General features: G+C 43.6%; 1 protein-coding gene across 1 annotated transcript in view; it reads left to right on the forward strand.

The window, feature by feature from the left end:
• Nucleotides 1-25,993, forward strand: part of si:ch73-335l21.1 (insulin receptor substrate 1-B) — a 41,303-nt gene that overhangs the window by 10,207 nt on the left and 5,103 nt on the right. The window contains 3 exon segments of the mRNA XM_054601563.1: nucleotides 826-1,127; nucleotides 1,615-2,302; nucleotides 2,305-4,809. Coding sequence (XP_054457538.1) covers nucleotides 826-1,127; nucleotides 1,615-2,302; nucleotides 2,305-4,809 — 3,495 coding nt within the window.

Consider the following 25,993-nt stretch of genomic DNA (forward strand, 5'->3'; position numbering starts at 1 on the left):
AACGGACAGCTAAATTATGTATTAATTAAGCCTCGGACTTTTGTATGCCTGAAACCAGCCCAGGATCAAATCTCACCAAGAAATGTCCCTCCTGTTTTTCTTTGCCTCAGTTATACTCTAATGTCCGAATACAGAAACACAAAGGGTGAATGGACTGCCTGTACTCCTTTTTGAAAGACACTCGATTTTTACAAAGCCAGTTTATTGTCAGTAGAGCTGCTCCAGAAAAAGGCTCTTGAAGAGCTTATTAAGTGCTCTTAGGCTTCTGACGATCTATTGGCATTGTTTGCTTTGGTTTTTGGAGAAGATACACTTGTTAAGCATTTTCCATTTACCTTTTTCCACAACGGTTGCTTTTCTTTCAAAGTCATCACTCTTGTGCAGGGCTTCAGTTGTCGACGGTTTCATTTTTCCATACTGGTACGTGTGCTTGTGTGTCAGGATGTCTGTGTGCGGTTGACAATTGAGACCCCAGGTATGGAGCCTGCAGGTACAGCGAGCAGGTCTCACCTGCTCCTGCATGCTCTGTTTGAACTCAGATCTACTTCAAAAATCAGTGAAAAGCTCAATATCAGCAGACCTACATAATAGAGGCTCCTTGCCCTCCACTAAGAGGTAAATAGTGGTGGTTTCATCTGGTGTTCCCTTTGTTCACAGATGCATGAAGGTCATGTCAGTACTTTGTTGCAACCAGAGTTCTTTGTAAATCCTCCTCCATAACACTTTAATTACCTCCCTGTTTTTCCCACTATCCAGTCATATCCTCCTCTTTTTCACTCCAACAACCTTTTAATTTCCTTCTGTTTTTCTGTTTTGTCCCTGTAGGTAAGAACCCCACTGACAGCGTGGAAGGGGGGGACTATGGAGTACCCATTCCCGGGCCAGCGTTCAAAGAGGTGTGGCAGGTGAAGGTGTGGCCCAAAGGCCTGGGTCAAGCCAAGAACTTGGTGGGCGTCTATCGCCTTTGCCTGACTGACAAGACGGTAAACTTTGTTAAGCTCAACTCTGATGCTGCTGCCGTGGTGCTGCAGCTGATGAATGTCCGACGCTGTGGCCATTCAGAAAACTTCTTCTTCGTCGAGGTGGGGCGCTCTGCCGTGACAGGCCCAGGCGAGTTCTGGATGCAGGTAAGCCTGTAATCTGCAGTCCCCATAATGTTGAGAGTTGCACCCTCCAATCACATCTATACATTAAGAGCCTATCATTAACGTAGTCAGAGAAACTGTAAAAGTTACACAACATTACAGTTAAAGCTCATGTAACCCCACATTATGGTCCAGTTCATAAAGGTTGTTGCTCGACCGTAACTTAATTTGGAAATTAAAGCGGTGGATACATTTTGTCTTGGTATTGTTTTAGAGATATCAGTCTCAGTTACTTTTGCTCTCAATAGCCCAACACCCAATACCGTAAAAAAAAAAAGGGTGGGCAACATGTATTTGAGCTGGTACGCCTAAATACTAAATTAATTGAAATCAAAACATGGTTTTCCATGTGAATAAAGAATTCCCCAAAGTGGTCAGTGGTTTGTCTAAGATTAAATTCACATATACATTTAACAAAACTATGCTTTGAGTTCACTGTCTGAGAGTTTTTTTGTGTGTCATGGGTTAGGTTGATGATTCGGTGGTGGCCCAGAACATGCATGAAACCTTGCTGGAGGCCATGAAGGCACTGAGCGAGGAATTCCGCCAACGCAGCAAGTCTCAGTCAAACTCCGGCCCTGGAGGAGGGGCTACTGCTTCTAACCCTATCAGTGTTCCCTCACGCCGCCACCACCCAAACCCTCCTCCTAGCCAGGTGGGCTTCAACCGCCGGCCCCGAACAGAGCCTCCAGGAGGAGCTAACAATGGAGCAGGTGTCAGCAGTGCCAATGCTTCTCCCACCCCACGGCATAGCTTCCCTAGGTCTCGCACTGCTAGTGATGGGGGGAAAGGTGACGACGGGATGGGAGGGACAACACCGCTCCAAGGACCGTGCTCCAGCCCTTCCGCCAATGGCTCGTGCTCCACCACCCCAATCCTCAGGTCAAAGTCAGCACGTTCAGCCCCAACCACAGCTGCTAAAACTCCTCTTGGGTTGATGCGTTCCATCTCCACACCAGCGCCCTCCCCAGCCCCAAGCCTCTCCTCCAGCTCTGGGCATGGCTCTGAGTTTGGCATCGTGACGTCTTCTGGTGCTGGTCAAGGGTCTGGTGCCTACAGTCGTGTCCCCTCCCATCGCGCCTCTGTCTCGGGCTCACCCAGTGACTATGGCTCTTCAGACGAGTATGGCTCGAGTCCTGGGGATCACACTGCCCTCCCCCCCCGAGCCTCCCCGGAAGCTCTGTTGGTAGCGCCGACAGCCAGTCCATTGGCGAGGAAGGATCCAACTATATTCTGATGGGCCAACGCGGAGGTGGCGGTGGTGGTAGCAACAGCAACCAAGGGAGCTTGACATCCAGTTCCCTGCCAGCACCACTAACACCAGCCTGCGGCTCCCAGCCACAGACCAGAAGAGTTTTGCGCCGCTCCTCCAGTCGCGAATGTGAAGCTGAACGTAGGCTTCTGAGCAAGCGGGCCTCATTACCTCCTATGGCCCTGGAGAGGCTGGCCCCACGTCAGCGCAGAGCTGAGGAGCCAGCAGATGAAGATTCAGCCGATTATGCCATTATGTCCAGGAGCACCAGCCGAGAGTCCTTTGCTTCCACCTCTTCTACCACACAGAGGGAATCTGTCGTGGGTGCTGGGTCAGCAGGGGGAGGAGGAGGGTACCTGGATGTGGCTGGTGAATTCAAAAGTGAAGTGGGTGGCGAAGCAAGTGTTAGTGTAGATATAGGTGTGGACAATGGGTACATGTCCATGCTGCCTGGTGTCACTCAGCCTCCAGTATCCCTGTCCCAGTCGTTGGCTGTCTCTGTCCCAGACTCAGATTCCAAACCTCCTGACGACTACATGGCCATGACACCTAACAACAGTGTGTCCCCACCACAGCAGATCAGGCCTCCACCTGCTTCTGATGGCTATATGATAATGTCTCCAAATAGCAGCTGCTCCCCTGACCAGCGTGGGGGTCTCTCTGGAGGAGCTTGGATGGGCAGTGGTAGTGCAGACAGCAGGGCGGGTAGTGACTATATGAACATGTCTCCAATCAGTGCACGTTCTGTAAACGGCAGCCCCCCACCACCTGAACACATCAGTCATTTGGAGACCAGTTCTCAACAACAAGCCCCCAAGATGGTGTATTCTTACTATTCTCTTCCCCGCTCATACAAACATAACCCCTCTGCTGGACATTTTGATGATGGGCCAGGTCGAGGCAGAAGGTCCAATGGGAGTTGTAGTAGGGGAATGGGTGGAGGTAGGACTGTGGGAGCGCGTCAGGAGCCTACAACAGCAGGAAATTCAGCAGTTGGACGCCACCTGTCACTCTCCTCTTCCTCATACTCCTCCAGCTCAGCCAGCAGTGAGAGCCTCGGGGAGAACGAGGAACGAGTTACCCAGTCAGTGAGCACCATGACTGGGGGAGCTCAGTCCAAAGATGGGAGTAAACTTCAGCAAAGACGCGGCACTGGTGGATTGTCCAAGCAAGGTAGCCATAGTAGGAACAGACCAGTGAGCCTGTTTGTTGATGTATCCAAGGCTAATACCCTTCCTAGGGTCCGTGAGAACCCCCTGCCCCCAGAACCTAAGAGCCCTGGGGAGTATGTAAGCATTGAGTTTAAGGGGGAAAAGAGCAGCCACACTGGGGTTGGAGGAGGACGCGGCAGGGGTCTCAGGCATGGCTTATCACTGCCTCATGGCTCAAGCAGCAAGCATCCTCATCACAGGCCAACTTCTTGCTTAGGGAACTTTATCCCCCTTTCCCGTAGCCCCTCTGCCCCCATCACTCCACCAGCTGCCTCGGAGTATGTCAACATGGACTTGGGCCCTTCTCCGTCCCCCTCACCCCTCTCCCTCACTCCTATAGTTTTCCCCTCCTTCCACACCCCTCCCACACCACCAACTCTTGCTCATGCTCCCAAAGCCTGTGAGGGTACTGCTGGCCCTCGTGAAGAGGGGGCCGAAGTGGCTAAAGCCCCACGTAGGAAAAGCAGAGAAAGTGTCCCATCAGTGTCTGAATCTGAGTCCCCAACATCCTGTGGAGACTACACAGACATGGTCTTTAGCTTAAATACCAACACCGTCCCTAGGGCGTCATCCAGTGTCTCTCCCAAAGCCCCTTCCCCCACCAGGACTGATACCTCTGTTCCAGTGCTATCACGGGGTTTAGACTTCCCCCTAGCCAAACCCGGAACCAACCCAGACCACGGGGCTAAAGTTATCCGGGCCGACCCACAAGGACGCAGACGGCACTGCTCCGAAACCTTTCTTGCCACCCCTTCCCTCCCTACCTCTACCTCTACCTCTACTTCCTCTTCCTCCACTGCCTCCCTCTTTCCAGAACACCCCCAAGCTGTGGCCCGCCGGCTGGGCTTTGAAAGCATGCTGTGGGGGAATGGTGCTGTGGCTGACAACCCCACTCAGTTCGCCCTCCCTGGACAGCAATCCCTACCCACAAACTCTCAGACTTCGTCCACAGAGCAAGGCCTTAACTACATAGACTTGGACTTGGCCAACAAAGAGGTCCCCCATTTGGGCCTGGATGGACCCTCAGGTAGCCAGGCCCCCTCTCGCCTCTTCTCTGTACTGGGTGGAGGTTCTGGGGTCGTGGTAGTGGGCGCAGCAGTCGGCAGCACCAGCAACTCAACACTCAACACTTACGCCAGCATCGACTTCTACAAATCAGAGGAGCTGCGGACGCATCAGAATGGAAACAAGGAGGGAACAGGTAAGAGTCGCCTTTATCCTTTTAAAACACAGTTGTTAGACTCTGTTCAGCATCGCGTTTCGTCCCTTTCTCCTTTCTCTTCCTACTCGCGCTTCCAAGATAATCCAATGGAACACAGCCTCCCTTTCCATCTATGCTTGTAATCAAACTTCACCTGGCGCCAGGTAGACAAAAGTTTGATTTGTATGACTGTCTGCATAATCCATAATATGAGATATAGATCGTCTGCTCTGATGATTCATAAGTAGATTTCTTCTAAAGGCATATGCACACGTTTTACCTCATGTGATTATGTAAGGTGCCAAAGGCCAGACAACCATGAAACAATGAATATCGATATTCTGGAAATTAATAATGATCCCCACAAGGCCTCCTTTTGATGTTTGGGGGCAGATTCAGGAGACGTTTGTTGTAGGCATTTAACAAGCGGCAGAATCATTCTGCTCCAGAAGAGTCATTACTTTCTAAGTAGAAGACCTGTTGCGAACAGGTCACCGCACATAAAGCGCGGCAAACCATTTTGGCCAACCGTTGAAGCATTATCCTTCGAGTTCAATCAAGTTGAACTCTGTTTTCTGTTGACCTGATAACCTCCAATGTGACAGGAGTAGAGGAAACCAATGGAGGGGAAAAATGATTGTTCCATGAATCACATTTCAGATTTCATGTTAGTTTGAGTTTCCAGAGCCCTTCTTCTTTGACATAATGATGATTGAATAAAGAATAGTATGCAAGCCTTGAAGTGGGGTTGCAAGATTTCTAGATGTGGCTAAAAGCTTTTTATGATTTGTACATCGCTTAACCCAAGCAGAAGGCTGTGATTGTTTGGCCACCTACAGGGCTTTGTTTTTCTGTGGTCGCATATTAGAATGCATCCACAGAAATCTACTTTATTGTCAGGAAGGGAGGTCAATAGGGCCAGATGATGAATTTGCATTGTATGTAAAAAAAAATTCCTACTGTGTGGGGTAATTCTTTAGCGGTGGGGTTCCACCACAGCGAAACAATGCCTCAACTAGGTCACTGTGAGACGTTTCCTCATAGAAAAACATTCCCCTTTGAGCCACTGTCTGCACTCAATTGTCCCGGTAAGAAATAGACGCCTGCAGATAGAGAGGCATTTAGATGGAGATGTGGATTTATATGCATCAGTAAAACACTCAGTAGTCTTACTTAACCTTCCACAGTGGGGCTCTTGTGATGAATGCATCCTGCCAAGCCTTGTTGTTTATGTAGCCCTGCTAGCTTCCACTTGATTTGTACCGAAGGTTGTGTCAGACTTAAACCTCATGGGTTTCTGTGGCAAACATTTCATAGCCCGGCTCCAGAGTTGGATTTAATAAAGAATTTGTTGCATTAGCAAAAATTCATCGAGGGATCTTGTGGTGAGTGCAGCACGGCTGAGCTCAACAGTTGTTTTTTTTATATTCCACACAAGGAAATGAACCATCCGTCTGCATCCATACGTAGCCGATTTTGTTTTATTGGGAAGTGGAGGTGTTGTTGGGTGTATTTTAAATATATATATATATATATATATATATATATATATATATATATATATATATGTAGCAGGCTACCACAGTGGGACCATATGGGCTCTTGCTGCTGAGTGTGTCAGCGGGGCAGCGTGGGGGGAACAATGTTACACATTGGCTGTGAATGTTGAGATGGGGCCAGTGTTTCACTCACACAGCTTTTAAATGCCTCTGTACATTGTCGTTCCCCCCCTCCTTTCATCCCTCCACTCCGCCTCCCCCTCTTTCCTCCTCCAATAAATGATCCTTTTGTTCGAGTGTTTTTGCCGCGGCGGGCTGGCAGGCCTCGGCCCCAGGGCTAATGGACTCCCCTGAAAGAGTTCTCCCCTGCAGTCCAGAATTTGTGGCCTTTCTATCTTGCTTTCTTTATTCATTTCTTACCCTACTTTGCTCTTAATTACTTTCTTTGTTATTCCATTTGACTACTTTACCTCGCACTTATTCATCGTACTACAATCTGCGTCCTCATCCGACATCCAGTCTGACAGATTTTTGAAATTCCTCCCCTCCCTACTGTTCACTACACATAGTGGTGTTCCACATTTTTTCACCAAAACGCCTTTCGTCCTCCTTCCTTTTCACATTGTTTCTCTCTGTCCTTTAAACGCTTGCAGAGACACTTCAAAATAGATTTGAGTGTCGCACTGAGACATTTTCCTTTTGCTGCAGAGCAGACAGCAACCAGAGAAAGAGACAAAAACAAAAAGGCAAAAATACAGTGACGGTACATGGCGACCGATCTATCCGTTACTACAAACTAAATACAGTTTAGAAACGATTAATTATCTTGTCGGCATGGATCCTGTGTGCTTTTTTTAAAAGTTCTGATCTGCTGTAATTACAGGGATCATTTACCAGAACAGGAACCAGCTTGTATAGAAAAATAGTGTGTGTATGTCTCAGGGCTGCATACTTTTGGCATGGAGGCCCAAAGGCTAAATTTGAACATCAGTAGTGGGACATGTGCCAAAAACGATCCTATTTGACACTGGTTATGTAATATGTAATGTGTAAAAATAACCCCTCGTGATTTAGATAATGAGGAAAAGGAGGGCGACTATTTCACTCTAAATAACGTCTTTTAGAAAATCAGAATGGATACAACAAATGTGAAGCGTGTGTGCTTTGTTGCACTACGGCAAAAATGTTGAGGCTGCGTGCGTGTCTTTGTGTAGAAAATATAAGCGTCTGTGTTGATGTGTCTGCTTCTAAGAAGCTCAGCCAAAGTGTGAGAGACTGTGATGTGGGCATTTCACTTAGCTGTGTGGATCTTTGCGTGCCTGTTGGTGTTTCCCACACAATGTGTGTCGTCGTGACCTTCAACAGAACGGAGTGAAACATTAGTTTTTGAAGTGGAAAGGACTTTTCGGGACAAAATGTTAATTAGATTGAATCAGCCAACACTCCCACAAACTCCTCCAGAGAAATCATGTGAGAAAAGTTTATTATCCACACTCCCAGCTGTCCCTGAACTCTGTTTCTTTCTTTACCATCTGGAGGACGTTGCGTGTTGCCAGCCTCTAAATAACCTGTAGCTCTTTTAAAACTCATTCCCTGGGACACACTACATCAAGGAAGGAGATACTAATGGGGATTTCATGCATATTCATCGTGTCAAATTTAGCCTAGATCCATTTGGAAACATTGTTGTTCACAGAAGTTGGAATTTTTACCTTTGTTTACTGTTGGCTAATTGGAAAAAGTCATGCCACTATACTAACTGACCAAAATGGATCAGTATCTATGGTGTACGTGTGCATTGATAAATACATTTTAGTAGTTTTCATCTCTTTGTCAAGATGTTACATGGATGAATGTTATAAATAGATTTTCATAGATTCTTTTTTGGGATCAATGCAATGACTTTTGGGGAAAGACGTAAAACATTGTGAGGAATGAATTGTCAATTAGTTATGCCATATGAATCAAATCATCTATCACTGTGTATATTCTATGATATAAGGCATAGTGATTTATATTAAGATATGAATAATTTTGTTTAAGAAGCTGTTTAAAGAAAAAGTAACCAGATTAGAAATCTGGTTTTGGTTAATCCATTGAAATATAGCTGTCAGATGAAGATACTTTATTACAGTGATTCAAAACAATACTGGGAAATATATCAATTTAATTTTTAAGTAATTATCAACAGACAAAGAAGCAGTCAGATGATCCAACCAGTTGTAAAGAGGTCAACTTGTCTTTCTAAACCATTGAGTTTGGTGTCAAAACTGAATGTGATTGTACTTTAAAATGTCAACAATGATCTACGCTTCCCATAGTAGGACAAAGTTAACGCCAAAAGATAAACTTCAACTTGATTTTTACCTCAAAATAAGTTTCTACCTGATGGTAAAAAAAACAACATAATAACAACTCGGCAATGAACTTGAATTGTGAATTAATTATAACCAATAGAAATGATTTGTGGCTCAAGTCACTTTGGTCCATTTAGGGAAAATAACATTCATTCCTCTACAACAAAAAAAACACGGTTTTCTTTATGCAGCTGACAGACTTTTATTGTCGGGTGTGTAATCTAGGGCAACACTAGGTTAGACTAACAACAATAGTAGTGTTATGTAAAACACAACCACGTGGATGGGACATGACCCCCCCAACAGGGTGAGGCTAAGGGCGGTGTGTGTGTGTGTGTGTGTGTGTGTGTGTGTGTGTGTGTGTGTGTGTGTGTGTGTGTGTGTGTGTGTGTGTGTGTGTGTGTGTGTGTGTGTGTGTGTGTGTGTGTGTGTGTGTGTGTGTGTGTGTGTGTGTGTGAGACTGAGCTCCATCAGCGCAGCGACACGCGGCTCTGCTTATATTCATTCAGAGTGAAATCGTGGAGGACAAAACCATCCTGCATTTTCTCCAATTTAACACCCCTTTGAGATCAATGGAGACGAACAGCAATGCATTTAAGTAAAGCTGGATAAAAGCAACTTTATAATATCCTCTTTTTTTGTTATTCGCTTCCCAGACTTTTGTACTTGACTGCTGTATAATCAACTTTATGGATATGAAAAGCAGGACAACATGGGAGGTATATCCCTGCTTCTTATGATTACATAATCCACATTAAGATGGAAATTAGCTCAAATTTCTCCGCATTGCAACTTTCCTTCATTAGCCTAATTACAGCGTTACACAACTGGCTTACGCACAGGGGAAGATGCAGGACAACCTGCGTGTTTACATGAGGACAGCAGAGAGAAGTCTGGATCCATTTCCTTGCCAGTTTGAGTAAACAAAAGCCATATTTTCTGTGTTTATTCAATATTTTCCCCTCACATTTTTAGATAGGTTCCTTTGGAAAATATAACAAAATGGAGGAGGATCTTTTTTGGGGGGGGTAGTTTGTTTCTGTTAAAGTCAAGGACGTTTAGTTTCTCTGAAGTCCGGTTTGCTTTGTTTGGGTGGTCTGTTCAGGGATTCCCCGAACTCACAGCGCACATAGCAACAACTCTCCTCTGTTTGGGTTCTTTAAGGGAGTGTTGAAGGTTGTGTGTCCGTCACCACCACAGACACACACACACACACACACACACACACACACACACACACACACACACGCTTTTATTAGAGGTCTCGAAAGCTGAGACGTTTTTTCCTTCGCACTTCAAGCAGAGACCGTGCGATGAGGTCATATGCGTGCGCCGCGGCCGCAGCAGACTCATTACCGGCCCTCGCCTCTGACCAATTAGGCGAAACCAAGGACTGGAGGAGTTGAATGCTAACACACACACACACACACACACACACACACATACACTCAGATTTGTGACGGTTGATCACCCCGTCACTCACACACCGCTATGGGACAGCACATGGAGCAGCTTTTTAACTGTAAGAAATCCTGGTTCCTCACTGGTTCCACTCTGTATTCTGCTATCAGCTGTGTGCAGAGTCTCTGCAAACCTGTGTGAGCCGCTAATAGCACCACAAATCTCTCTGCATCCACATCTGGCGCCATCATGGAGATCCACTGGAGAGTTCTGCTGCGTGAAAAACAATGTGCTTAATGCATAATAGGTGCTGTAAACAGGTCCAAACGTGTATGTTTTATTTAGGTTTAATTTTTATGGAACAGTTTGATTTTCCATGATAACATTTTTTATTGCAAGCCTATAAAGTGCACGGATGCATCTCATCTGGCTTTTCCTATTTTATGGGGTGTGTCAGGACAGTTTTTTGGTGCAAGTGGTAGCATTGGTGTGGGCATGTTACTTCAGGTGTTAGTGTAACAGTGAAGTAAGATCGAGGACGACAGGTTTGAGTGCTACAGTAATGAATTTTGTGGCTTATCAGAAGTCAAAACACTGAACAGCGGTTTACGTTATAATGAGGGAGTCTGTTACGATGGCATTGGTTCACCAGATAAAGAGTAGATCTACGGCCGTTATAAAGTCATCTACCTGGAATGTGAATACTTGATTTCCCCAGAGCCCTCTGTAGCAGCAACCCCAAGACATTAAAGTAAATGAAAAGGTTGCGTTTATTCATGCAGTCTGAATGCGGTCTGCACAAACTATCAGTTTACACTCAGTTCATTCAGTGATGGATGACACAACCTCAACCTATAACACAACGTCAATCAGAGCTGTCTTCGGGGAATATCAGTTTACTGAGAAAAACTGCATATTTTAAAGAAGGACCAGTGGTATATGTAGTATTACTATCGTTCACTCCTTCTTGAGTAATGGGGTCAATGGTGTCATTTAAAGGAAATGTAGTAACTGTCTTAAGCCTTCATAGGGGAGGCATGTTGGGACTTGCATTGGTTTGTGTGTGTGTGTGTGTGTGTGTGTGTGTGTGTGTGTGTGTGTGTGTGTGTGTGTGTGTGTGTGTGTGTGTGTGTGTGTGTGTGTGTGTGTGTGTGTGTGTGTGTGTGTGTGTGTGTGTGTGTGTGTGTGTGTGTGTGTGTTGTTGTTTCAGATATTGCCTGAGGTCCACTCTCCCACGGACATAATCTTTTATTGACTAAGGGGAAATGGGTGGTTTTGTTCTGCACAATGAATAGAGACTAAATCTTTACTCTGTGTGTGTGTGTGTGTGTGTGTGTGTGTGTGTGTGTGAGATCATGCAGTCGTGCGGACTTGATGAACCTTCATTCACCATCTGAAATCATCGGTATTGAACTAAGCGCTCTAAATCGCTCTGTCTCCGTCTTTGGATGGAATTTTTTTTTGCCCCTTTGCACATTGCGTAATATTTACCGTCCCTTATGCATATTTGCCACCATGCTATAACTATTTGCCTCATTACAGACATCAAAGGGCCTTTTTCATAAAGCCCTGTTGACACTGAAACTTTGAAGCTTGACACGCTGGAAAAGCGCGGAGAATGGATGAGAATGCTTTTCACCGCTTTTTATGGAGCAAAAGTGCTGATTCATTGGGAGGGAGAGCCGAGGGAGGAGGTGAGGTACATTTGTGGTTAAGTGGAGAGGACAATGATGTAGGTATTGATGAATTTTAATTAAGGGGAAAAACCCAATTTTAATATAATTTGCGGTTAAACGCTGATTTGTTTGAGAATAAACAGTTTAACATTTACGAGAAATGTAAATATGAAGGTATTCCAAAACCAAAAGAAAAGTCCCATTTATTTTTCTGTTTAGATAAAGTAGGTGAGTGGTAGTTGGAGCACTTCCACTGCCTGTATTGGGCATTCAAATCTCTTTATTGAATCCCCAGAAAAGAGATGAGTCATAGCTTTAGAAAATTGTTTGATTGAAAAAATCCAAGTCATTTCAAGTGGGTTGACATAAAAAAAACAAAGACTGTCAAAGAGCCTTAAATTCTGTGGCAGTTGCTACAAACTATAAGCAAAAAAAACTAAAGTTCACTTTTTGCAGAAAAAAATCTTTAAAACATTAATCACTTTTTGTATTTTAGGAGAGTTTGGGATGAATCCAGAAAGGATGGCGCCATGCTTTGTTCACAGTAGCAACAACAAGACTGAGCTCAGACTGGCTTCTTCTCCATAGCAACGGTATCCGTCCACCAAACCAAACAAAGAAAATTGTTGAAACAACAAAACATAAAGCCGTGAAATTAAACAGAAGTTGCCTTTAAAATAAAAACTTGCATTGAAGACACTCAAAACTATATTTTATCAAATTCTTTTGTTAAGTTAAAAATCACAAAAAAAGGATATTTAATGTCTGGTGTTCGTTGCCGTGGCGATAACCAGTGAAGAAAAACCTCTCGTCTCTCCATCTCTTTGCTTCTCTCCCCCTGTTATCACCCGCCTGGTTTTGTTTTTACCCGCTCATCTTCCCAAGACCTTGACCAGGCTGCAGTGCCCATCTCCCAACATGACACTTCTTTAAAGCTCAGACACACACACACACACACACACACACACACACACACACACACACACACACACACACACACACACACACACTCGGTTTGTTCTATACTGATAGTTGCAACACAACGATGCACGAGGTCAGAGCGACAGCAGCAGACTCGTGTGGCTTCATTCTTGATGCTCGTCACATGAAAATCTGAAGAGGGACAGATCAACTGATAGGACAAGGTGTGTGCGTGTGCGTGTGCGTGTGTGTGCGTGTGTGTGTGTGTGTGTGTGATTCCAGTAATTCCACACAGCCAATTGGGGTCAGATTCTGTTTCCGGTAATGTAACAGACACATGCTCAACTCCACAGTATCACTTACAAACTCACACATACACACACACACTACCTTAAGCCATCAATGTTTTATCACTTCTAAAACACAGATGGACACAACGAGGCATTTGACGGTGAGGCGTTCAGGAAGTCCTCCGACGGAAAAACGAGAAACTGGTGTAACTTCAAAGAAAGTAACCACAAGGCTAAAGATAACCAGTGCTCTTAGAGCCCAGTCTGGATTTCTGAGGCTGATAACGATATAAGTATTTAAAGGTTTACGAGGTTAATCTGCTGATTATTTTATGTTATTTCAGCTGTTTGGTCTGTAGAGGTGATGTCTCCAGATTGCTTGTTTTGTCCTAAACCCAAATATACAATCTGAAAAAAACAAATAAATGTTTGGCATTTTTGCTTAATCAGAACATAATCACTAAATGTACACATAAACACACATTCTTGATAAGAATATTAGACTTTGACTAAAGGTGCGTACTGACGTTTATCAGGGAAAAAAAATAAAAAAATTAACATGGGCAGCAAATGCAACAGTACTCTACCTCCAGTATTTAAATGGTAGAGGACCAAAACTAGCTGTTTGAGGCTCAAAGATTTGGTTTATTTGTTGGCATTTTCTGCAGGTGAACTGGAACAAAATGTTGTTGTGAAGACGTTCGAGCTGCTATTGGGGGAAATTTTGAAGTCCGTCAAAAATATCTGACTAATCAGACAAACGAATCGCAAGAAGATTGACTAGAATGTGACAAAATGTATCCGAATTCTTGTCTTTAAGGATTATAGCCGATTTAAAAAAGAAAAAAAGAAAATCCCATCAGCTGTAGATTTACTTATTTTTCTTCTGCCTTCATAAAATGAATCAAATGTCTTAATTTTAATGTTTTTGGTTCATTTGTTTATAGATTAATGGCTCTTTTTCACCAATGAATCCCTCACTTACCCCTGAGCCTATTAAGGGTTTAAGCACCCTGCTCAAGGGCTCTTCAACAGGAGCTTCATCATGTTGTGTGTGTGTGTGTGTGTGTGTGTGTGTGTGTGTGTGTGTGTGTGTGTGTGTGTGTGTGTGTGTGTGTGTGTGTGTGTGTGTGTGTGTGTGTGTGTGTGTGTGTGTGTGTGTGTGTGTGTGTGTGTGTGTGTGTGTGTGTTTTTGTGTGTGTGTGTGTGTTGGTGAGCTGCCCGGCCGAGCGAATGATAATTAGGTAGTAAAACCGCGGCTAATGACTCAGTACTCTAGTCATGTTTTGACTGACTAGTGCCTTATTTACATGCATTTGGCGCACACACACACACACACACACAGCGTCAGGAGAACGAATTGTATTGGCAGCTTGGTCAGGCAAAGAGGCGCCGCCGGACAGACTGTGTGTGTGTGTGTGCGTGTGTGCGTGCACGTGTGCACTGAAGACTTTGGCAATTGGACTTGTCATTGGATGTGACAGAAAAGCATTTGATTACCTGTGCATGCTTGCCTATCCAATTCAGAGCTCTTTAGTTACATTACAAAGTCTTACATGATTTATGTGCATGCAAACACAAACATTACATACACACACACACACACACACACACACACACACACACACACACACACACACGCTGTCTCGCGGCTGTGTTGCTCTAAATAAGAAAAGCTCAGACCGATCATCTAAGCCAATAACCTTTCAGGAAGTAGGGATCAGCCAAAAGCTCCTCAACTAATGGCTGAAGTTACCTCCACTGACCTGGCTCTGGCCTATCATGACTACAACTACACACACACACACACACACACACACACACACACACACACACACACACACACACACACACACACACACACACACACCTCTTGTCCCTTTTGTCAATACTGTTTTGCTCTTTCTGTTTTGAACAAAAGCCCCTCTGCCCCACCATGCCTCTCCAAACCTCTCTTTTTTCTCCTCTTCCTGTCTTTTCTCTTCCTCTGCAGACTTTTTGTTCAATCTTTTTTTTTACTTTTCACACCAATAATCACGTTCCACAAATTAAGGAGCTTTCAGCAGGGCGTGTGAGCCGGGTTTGTGTACAAGAAGTATTCTGCTTGAATGAATGAATGAATGAATGAATGAATGTACCTCTTAAAAGGTCACTCTTAAAGGATAACTTACAGGGCTTGTCTGCATTTAGAAAAGTCTGTGCCTTCAACATCAACGTTAAGGTGAGGCACCTGAATGCAGCTCTCGTTACTGCATTGTATCGTTAATACTCTGTGCACTCATCAGATTTTGAATGATTGATTTATCGCTTTGTCAACTTGGCAATGTGTCGGGCGCATTTGTGTCGCTTTGAAGTTGCTCTCAAAGGAATAGTTTGACATTTTCTGGGAAAATACTCTCGCTGAATTTCTTGTCGTGACTTGAAACGATTGATTCTTCTCTCACGTCTGAAATAGTCCCACACATTAACCCGTCCATACATTTAACAATCCTGAAGTGGAATAATAATGTTGCATTCATCCAACATTTTTTCAAGATTATTTCACTCAAAAATCACAAAAGTGAATCTCACGTTGTCGCAAGAGGAAACTTGAACTGATCACAAAAGTTGGTAGGATTCATCCTCTGGTTACCATGGATACCTGTGCTAAATTTCATGGCAATCCCATTCAACAGTTGTAAAGATGTTTCAGTCCGGACCAAAGTGGTGGACCCACAGGTTACATTGACATGAACCCCCATTGCTGTTCGTACTGATTTTTCTTCTGTGTGTGTGTGTGTCTCAGTATGTGTGTGTGTGTGTGTGTGTGTGTGTGTGTGTGTGTGTGTGTGTGTGTGTGTGTGTGTGTGTGTGTGTGTGTGTGTGTGTGTGTGTGTGTGTGTGTGTGTGTGTGTGTGTGTGTGTGTGTGTGTGTGGCTTGGCAGCGTGCCAGCTCCCTGTGTGAGTGCGATCCTGGCTACAGAGCGCTGATTGTGCGCTGTGGTATGGGATGTATGCCGGGCTTGGAGAGCGTCGGGCGCTGCCTAAAAAGAACTGAGCAGCCACCGACTGGGGTTACTGAGGCCACGGAGGAGGAGGAGGAGTAGGAGGAGGAGGAGGAGGAGGGAGTTTTTCACACACACTCCTTCTTATTTGTCTGCTTTTTTATCCCCTCCTCCTCCTAACTCACTCACTCTCACTGGAAATCATTCAAGTTTCTCTTTCTGCGCGTTTCTTTCCCGGCCTCTTTCTCTTCTTCGTCTGCCGCCCCCATAAATTTAGTTTTTCTTTTCTGTCCTCATCGGCACACACATCTCTGCTCTGACTCAGGTGATTGTCTTGACGTCGCCACAGTGTTGTCTCCCCACGCCTCCACCATGATCTGTGTGCGTCTGACTGTGTGTGTGTTTCATTGGATTCTGGGCCGTGGCATCGCTCAGCTGCTACTTCTCTAACTGGGTTTGTCTGTAAGGAGCTTAGCGCCTGTGGCCGTAGGAGAGCACTAAGCTGATTACCGTCTACTAACGAGCCACCTCTCACATGGAGGCCGCCTATATATGTGTGTGTGTGTGTGTGTGTGTGTGTGTGTGCGGCTTCTCTTTTCTATATCATATTGTTTGTTTATGTGGCCGCATGTGGTTTCGGTAACTGTTTGTGTGCGTTGCATGTCGAGCTGTGCGGAAGCCGAGCGGTGCAGGTGGAGGAGATTTAGGGGATGACAAGAGGTCAGAGTTGATCTCGGGGTCAGCCGAAGTGCTGACGGGGACAACCGGGGCGAGAATCCAGTAAGAGGGGTCAAGTTATTCTCAGCGGAGCGGCCATCAAATCTCCTTTTTTTTCCCACAAGGGCTTTGCCTGTGAAGCCTTGATCTTACTAGATTGTTTAAATCGTGCCCAATTAAGACATTTTAGACCGGACGACTGTTGTTTAATAACCCCTTGCTCCTTGGGGCAAGGTTGACACTTTGCAATGAAATAAAGAAAAGGTCCCAAATAGCAGGGCTGTATCTTTTTTTAGAGTCAAACTCAAGATGTCAGTTCAGGCGAACGCTCCAAATATTGTCATCAAACTGCTGCTTTACTTAATTTTGCGATGTGGTGTTATTTTTATGAATTATTCGTATATTTTGCACGTTCCGCCCAAATACAGCCTTAAGGGTTCTCTCTTCTCTTTACTCAGGCATATTAGAGTGCTAAAACGATGAAGGTAAAATGCTGACTGTCATCCCACCTGCATGGTCTGCAAAATGTTCCAGTGTGTTGTTAAGTGCCCCCCCCCACCCACGCTAAACTACCTAAACAGCCTACATGTCAAGTTTCACATCTTACCTACAAAATCCCGTAGAATGTACTTCTGTTATGTACTATTTCATCGTTTACTGCTTCAAATTTCCCTTGAGTGTAACTAATACTGCTTTGCAGACAGAACACCAACCAGATACTCTAATATGCTGTTGATTCATTTTTAATGAGCTGCAGGTGATTAAATTAACAAGTGACAGTTGTAGGTTGTATGCTGACCAATCAGACCAGATTTTGAAACGGCTTAGTTTGCTTGCAGATGTTCATAATTACTAGTAATGACGGTTGAAGGTCAGACGAATCAAAGGTTTTGAGTTTGAGGGCAAAAACCTGCTGTCAACACGCAGTTTCCTTGCAAACTGAACATTTTTAGTAGCCTAAGCCAACAGATCATGCAGCACAGGACTCTAAGGACTTTCTGCAAAGTTGAGTCTGTAAATTGGGTGTTTCTACATAGAAACCAAAAAAAAACTGAGGATCATTACGACATCTTTAACATATGGATTGCTCAACTCTGACCGCCTGGAGGGAAACTGTAGACTAAACACACACAGCCTACATTTCAGTTACCTAATCCTGACACATCGACCGGGGTCCACGTTCTCTGCAGCTCTGTTCAGTGTGATCAAGAGGCCAAATTGACAAAGAGTCAAGAATTTCATTTCACTCCAGAACATTTTCAAATTCAGACACGTGGACAGAGAGTTTGAAATTAACCCACTGACTGTTCCCCTCACATCATCGTCCTGTGGCCGTCTACATGCAAACTCAACATATGGCCCCACCTCAGAACTCGTTCCATAGTCAAGATCATTGACATCCTCCATGTGGTGATTGAGAAAGAGAACAAACAGCCCCCTCGAGCCACCTTATGTAACTCATCAGCGCGGATCGAATGAAGGAGCAGCAATGTTTGCTCACTGCTGCCATTATTGGCCTGAGAACGGTCGTTAACCTTTAGAGTGCTGCCTCACCCCAACGTCACCTCGGCGTCATGGCCCTTAACCGGGCCTCAGTGGCAGAACTAACAGCTTCCTGTGCTTTGCAGGGCTTTCCTTATTAAATTGACCACATTGTATAGAGTCAGTTCCACGTAGGCACATGAGGTTTTTCCTGACTGGAAATGATTTTCTTGGGGATTTAATTGATTTATTGCGTGAGGAGACAAGGCTGTGCGTTGTACTGCAGAACCATTAGCACATTGAGTCAATAGTGGATTTGTGTTTGCTCATTCAAATCTAAATCTTTTAAATTGTTATTTAAATATATTTTGGCTTTAGAATTTTAACAGACCAAATAATTACATAAGTGTTCAATACTCGACATAATAATTGGCGGTTCACTTATGGACATTTTGTGGTGATTTTTGAAACAATTATTCTTAAATTTCACACAAAAGTATTTGGACTTGGAATGGAACAGCTGTCGCTATTGTTAGCGAATGCTATCTCTAAATCTTTTTGACTTCATTGAAAACGTTGTTTCCAGCTATTGATACCCAAAATAGTAACAGGGTGGATGTTAGTATTTTTCGAATATAACTTTTAACCTAACAAAGTAATATAGTTTGCTTATGGAATGCCCCTGGTCTTTGGAAGTCACTACTGTTTGTAGCTAGCCAGGCATGCTAGCAATTGTAGCTTACGTCAAATACGCGGTTTAATGCATTCCTTACACTTTCGCCTGGGTTTTGTGTTTCGGTAAGACCAATAACAGCATCTTCCAACTAATCAAAAGGCCCATCATCACTTTTACTAGAGACCCACACACATCATTTACAGCTGGATACAGTCAAACTGCTCATACTGAGTGCCGGCAGCAACGACTAACACGGTCAGGTAGAGCGACTGAACCTGTGGCGACCCGGCTTGTGGAGGATGAGTTGTAGTAAGAATATCAAAGACAATTAAATATGAATAGAAGCAACATATGAATTAACCCGTTGTCTCTGGTTGTATTGTTATAATTATTAAGAACAAACTCGAACTACATTTAAGAACAACTTTCAGAAGGCAAACAAAACATTACATTTAAATCCAGCAGCTGTGCCAAACTTTTAACATTGTCATGTGTGCCTGGATTTATTTATCTTTACTCATGTGTCAATTGAAATGATGGAAAAACCACACCTGCCTGATACAAACTGGCACCGTGTTGGTTGAATCTCTGCAAACATGTTCGTATTCCTCTATACATGAGCATCGTGTTTTCAAGTGGTTTTTACAAGTGTGTGTGTGTGTGTGTGTTTGTGTGCCTGCAGTGCAGACTGGCTGTATGTTTGCGTGATGTTCATGAACACATCGTTCTTCTTTTAATGTTTGTGAGTTTTCTTTTAATGCTTCATGGAAACCTGATGTTCTGTTTCCGTTGTCTGACAAACAGCATCTCTGGAATCTACAATTACTGCCCCCACACTGCACCTCTCCACAACCATTAACACAATGTTCTCCTCGGCTGCAGGCGTCACAGCGCCTAACCAGAGCATTAAAAAAACAGAATCAGCGGAGGAGAGGAAATGAAATGCGCCCAACTCTCCAGCCTACTTATTAGTTGTACGTGGTCGAGAACAAACAAGTAGAAAATAACATGCGGAAGAGACACGAGAAGGGGGTGGCTGGCTGGCTGGCTGGCTGGCTGGCTGGCTGGCTGGCATCGGTGCATGCGCCCCCTGTGTTTACTGTTCATGTCCCGGCTGAATTTCATTTGCCATTAATGAAATTGTTTGTATTCGTGGTCAGCTGTGATCAAGAGGAGCTGAAAGAAACATCAGTTTTTGCTTAAATGTGTTCCCAAGTTGTTCGGGACTAGTTGGGTGTGTTTGTAGGTGTCATCAGCACCTCGTCTGGGACGGCTTATTCCACTTTGAGCTGATGATGACGAGGGCAGAATCTGAATATGAATCATCGCCTTCTGTCCAAAACAACACACACAGAGTGAGTGATCGGCCGTGCGTCATCAATCTGCTCATTTATTTGAGGTTGGGACGTCATATTAACGGGTATCTTACTTGATACACCTGTGTGAAGGATAACAGCACGGAAACAGTGAAACAATACCACGTTGCTGTGCTTCACGTCTCTTTGCATGATGTGTGCGTTCATTTGGCTGCTTTGTGTTTGTAAAACACAAATCATAAGCTGACTGATTAGGTCTCTTGTTTTTTTGGTGACGTTATTATCTTGTTTTCAGCCGTCTTCCTTCATATCCGTCTCTGTCAGAAAACCAATCCCACATACAGAGCACTCCTCAAAGGAGCCAATTTGCTCCAAATCACATGCACTTAACAACACACTGGAACATTTTGCAGACCATGCAGGTGGGATGACAGTCAGCATTTTACCTTCATCGTTTTAGCACTCTAATATGCCTGAGTAAAGAGAAGAGAGAAAAAAAGGACAAAAAATCTGTCACTGGTTCAAAAAGTCCTGTATTAACAAGCTTAAGGCAAACTTCCAACTAAATGTAGTAAATGCAGAGGAGGCTAAAACGGGATGGAGATGAAGACTAAAAGGAGAGGACTCTTTTGATAAATGTTTTTTCCTCCTGTGGAGACGAAGTGAGAGGGAGAAGCGTCGCTTGCAGAGTCTCCAGACGGTCTGTAGATAAATATTTGCGGTGCGTGTTGGCCCAGTCCGGCTGTCTAACCAGTCAGCCACACATTGACTGTGTATGCACACACACATACAGACACACATCCACACCTACACGTACATACAGTGTTAACACACACATACAACCACAGTCCCAACTACTGCTCATAATATAGCTACATGTAGATACTTAATACGAATGGGGAAGGTTCTGTCTGTGCGTGTGCACGTGCGCTGTTGCCGTATGAAGGGGCAGAGGTGTCTCTATTAATAATTACACAATTTATCATCACACTGGAGCAGAGGCCAGAAGCTGGCACGTGGACACACACACACACACACACACACACACACACACACACACACACACACACACACACACACACACACACACACACACACACACACACACACACACACACACACACACACACAGAGGCCTTGTGAAACACAGATTGGCATCGGTCTCTAAACACACGGGACAAGATTTCCAAATGCAAACTAGATTCCAGTCGTGTGTGTGTGTGTGTGTCCCCTGTCATTTTAATGATCCAGAGGTTTGTCAGTTGCTCTCTGTACCCTCTGATGCTGCAAAACAGAAGTTGAGTTTGGTTTAGTAGGTAAGCGAGGACCACAGCCATGTTTTAGCAGGACAAGGAAGCTTTTTAATTGATTTTGTGAAAGACTCGGATAAGACGCACTAATGAGCCGCTGTAAGCATGGAGCAGATGTGACTGTGATCTACTTCTGTTAAGAGTTTTGTGGAGTTTTGAATTAGTAATGACCCGGAAACAACAGCGGGACCATAAGGAATGCATTATTAAACATATTTAATGTTGAAAATATGAAGTGAAAATTAGCTTCAGGCTAACTGTCATACAATCAAATGGCAATATTTATGTTTAGTATTAAATTACAATAGAATAAATTAATAAAATATAACTGTGTGATAATTTCACACATTTTGTGATCATTTTGAATGATCATTTAGTAGTAATAAATAACTTACTACATTAGTTCTAAGTAGTATAATATAATATTGCATTGGGGATTAGGACTTTGAACATAAGTAAACTTTTGCTACTTTAAAAAAGGAGTATTTGAAGGTGTTGACATTTGGTTTCTGAGGATTTTCCAGGATTGAAACCATGTGCTTCTTAATGGAAGACTTATTCAACGTTTTGCGTCTTGCTTGATCTGAAAAGTTTTAAACGTTTTTTGTTTTTTTTAAACTTTCAAAAAGTCTGCTAAGATCCCCAAACAAAGGAATTGTCCTACTGACTGTTATTTGAATTAAGCACCGGATGAAGCAAGACGAGAGACAAATGTCTCAACAGCAGCTCCGTCGCTCAGCTGCCTCTCTTAAAGATGGTGCAACAGCTTCTTGTGTTTCAGTCTGTTTGTCCGTCTGCGTCAGAGAGCCGGAGCGAGCTGGCACTCTGGAAAAAGCCTTACTCAGAACTGAGGACCCCCACCTGCTTATGCTATAACTCTATGTATCACTTCACTCAAGACAGCGCCCATAGCTATGTGTGAGTGTGTATGTGTGAGTGTGTATGTGTGAGAGTGTGTGTGAGTGTGTGTGTGTGTGTGTGTAAGGAGAGCCATCCACATTGGCGGAAAGTGACAGAACTGGTGGAGCGACACGACACAAACAGACGAAGAGAAATCGGTAGCCTGAGTCAGCAAATAATGAAAATGTGTGTATGTGACAGAGACAGAGATTGAATGAGATAACATTCTCTTAAAGCTTTTGGTCCTCTTGGCTTTGGCTCTGTGTGTCCTATCCAGGGACAGGACGTCCCATGTCAGATTTCAGTACAGTAGCCAGTTTCTGTTACACAAGGTCGGTTACGTTTAAAACGCTAAATTTACAACCACTAAAGAATGTCTCTTCTCAAACGAGGCTTTACTTTTACACAAATCCAATGTGTTTTAAAGTAGTTCGCTCAAATATCAATTTATCTTTTCGACCTCAGGGTGTTTGTTTGACTTTTGGACCTACAGCACAAATCATTCGCCTACAAGACACTCACTTTTGAGTCGTTAGCAGAAAATTAATGGGCATTCTATGTTTTTATAGGCACTTTAAAACCAATTGCTCTGCTATCTAAGGTCTAATGTAGGTTAATATGCAGCAACAGGCCAATAACTTCTGTTTCAATAAACCTGATTGCGGGTGACACAGTTTCTGTGATGTGTTAAATTGATTGTGACTGTACAGACATACAGGTTAGTGGCAAGTAGAACTGCAGCTGACGATTACTTTCAAATAATGTTAAGATGTTTTTTTATTATTATTAATTGACGTATGTATGTATGTATGTATGTATGTATGTATGTATACATGTGTGTATATATATATGTATACGTATGTATAAATGTGTTTATATGTATGTATGTGTTTATATATGTGGGTTTTTTTATATATATACATACACACATCATTTACAATGATATAAAACTGAATATCTGGTGTTTTTGACATCAGCAATTAATCATTTATCAAATTTTATATATATTTTTATATTATATATTCTCAGTTGCATCTGTAAACCACTTACCACGTATCACTTTCAAAAGCTTCCAGGTGCAGACACGCACGCACATGCACATGCACATGCACATGCACATACACTTACACCCAAACACACAGAAACAGGGGCCAGTGCAAAGTTCAGCAAACTCTCGAGCAGCTTCTGTTCTTTCTTCTTAAAGTCTCCTGCCAGTCGACGGTCAGATATGTAAAGGCCGACGTGCTTCACCAGGATCATGAATGCAAACTGCATGTTCAGAATTTTGTCCGCGGATGATCTAAAAATACTCTGACGTGAGGCTGCACGTGGGCAGCGAAGGCGGTTCTCCCACAAACGTGCTCTTTCCCCCCTTTTTCCCCCCACTCAGCACTGCTGCTCTGTGTCTGTCTGTCTCTTCCTGTCCCCACACATTCCTGCTCCTCTGTGTGCCGTAACACACCCACTCAGTCTCTCCCACTGTGTCGCTGCATAATGAAACTAGCCTGCAGCCTCTCGCCCTGTTCTCACTTGAATAATTATACAATCCTGTCGAAAAATCTGCCAAATCCCAGACAGAAATTACAACATTTAATGAGTTGAAGCATTTAATATGTCATGTTAAAATTGCTTTTGTCTGAATCACTCACTTTCTCCACCTCTCTCTTGAGATTTCATAACGCCTTGTCATAGTCTCTCCCATGCAACCTTTGCAACCGTACACCCTTGCATACATCGTCGTCTATGCAAATACATTGCACACTCACATATGCACACACACCTGGATAACAGGTTGTTATGTAGCAGTTAAGGCGGGATAGAGTGTGTGTGAAAGTGCAAGAAGCAACAGCGCCCGTCTCTCAAACGCTACAATACCTGCTCTCCCCTGCCGACTGCGTAGTGTAATGTATGGAACAGCTGGACATTAAGGGGAATTGTGCTGCGTTCACTGTCCTCATAATGGGGGCCATTTGAAAGAATAAAAAGCTTCCTGTCTGACAATTCATTGATGATATTAAGAGATTATCATCCTAATTTGTTATCAAAGCAGTCATGTTCCAAGGATTCAACGTATTGACATTATGCAACATTTGTAGTCCATTCGCTACATAAGTAAAAACATGACGAACAAGAAAACAAAAACAGTAGTGCAGTCCTGTGCATTTTTTGAGCTGGGATCAGGAGGAATGCAAACGGAAGCAATATAACAATTCTCTTGGCAGTATGGCCGACATCTTAACATTTAAAAATACGACACCGTCCATCAGCTTTGACTTTGACTTTTAGATCCTAGCTGGGTTAGTTTAGCTTCCATCAGCTCTCCTCCCTCACGAATCTGCTTTTAGTAGCGTTTAGTCCAGCTGAGTGGTCGGTCATTTATCGTCTAAAGGTCCCCTCCCCATGAATTAATCTAGTCCCCAAGCTGCTTTCTCCGATGTTGGTCAGTACATTCAGTTATATGCCATAAGTGCTCCAGTAATAAAGATGAAAAGACAACAAATGAAAACAAAAAATGTACCGAAGTTAATGGGAGCTACTGGCCTCAGAATGCGAATGCTCCGCCGTTGCCATAGCAATATCCCTGCTCTTCCCAGAAATCACTTATCAGTCAAGCACGATGGGCAGCACTGCGACGCCTTCTCCTCTTTGATTTCCTGTTGATGCGTTCATATGATGATCGATGCTCACTCACTGGCCGGCTCTTCTTGTATTTATTCCAAACAAACTGCTGCTGGTGTTTCTGCAAAAACAAAAGAAAGGGCTTCCTGTTTCCTGGAAGACTTTTTCCCACGAAAGACGCGTCAGCGAATGTAGAAAATGTTACGTTTTTGTCACAGATACAATTATTTATAGGTTCAATCAACATTGGTGAAAACAGCGGAAACACATGCATACAAGGAATACTTTGCAAATTTGTCACTGATTATTGAAACTACAAATCATGCATTCTTAATGTGGGATGGCCCACTTTTTTATTTTTCAACAACTGTCTTCAGATCTGTCACAGCATCAGTGGAATTCCATCCAACTGGTTGAATGCGGATTCATACATCGTTTTCGTTGCAGATTATTTTCTATCATTTTGTCTGTAAAATCTCTGAAAATAGTGAAAAATGTCTGTTATAGTCAAGTCAATTTTATTTCTATAGCCAAATATCACAAACCACAAATTTGCCTCAGGGTGGCTTCACGATCAGTGCAGCATACGACACCCTCTGTCTTCATAGGTCAGAGGTCATGGTTGGCGTCGGAGCTGCAGCCTCGGAGCTGGAAGGATGTTGGTGTCTTGCACAAAGAAATCTCTTTTTTCCAAAAAAAAAAAGCAAAGCACAGATTGATGCGAACAAGGAGGAGCACATTTTTCTGCCTCGGGCCTACGAGGTGCTCATGAGAAGATGAGATTAAGTGATAAACACAGAGGGGATTTCCAGTCAATCATCTTTTTCTGTGTGAAATTAAGATAAAATAATCCTTTATTAGTCCCGCAGCGGGGAAATTTACAAGTCAAGTAAAAGCATGAATGTTGGATGAGTATACTGCTCTTTCTGCAGCTCCTGTTTTCATTTAGTGTAACTGATGTTGGAGTCTAGTAAATCAAGTACAGGTCTCTATTTTAAAATCAAATATGATTTAACTCAAAATGACTGAGTCACCA

This window comes from Anoplopoma fimbria, chromosome 7 (assembly GCF_027596085.1).
Source record: "Anoplopoma fimbria isolate UVic2021 breed Golden Eagle Sablefish chromosome 7, Afim_UVic_2022, whole genome shotgun sequence".
NCBI lineage: Eukaryota > Metazoa > Chordata > Actinopteri > Perciformes > Anoplopomatidae > Anoplopoma > Anoplopoma fimbria.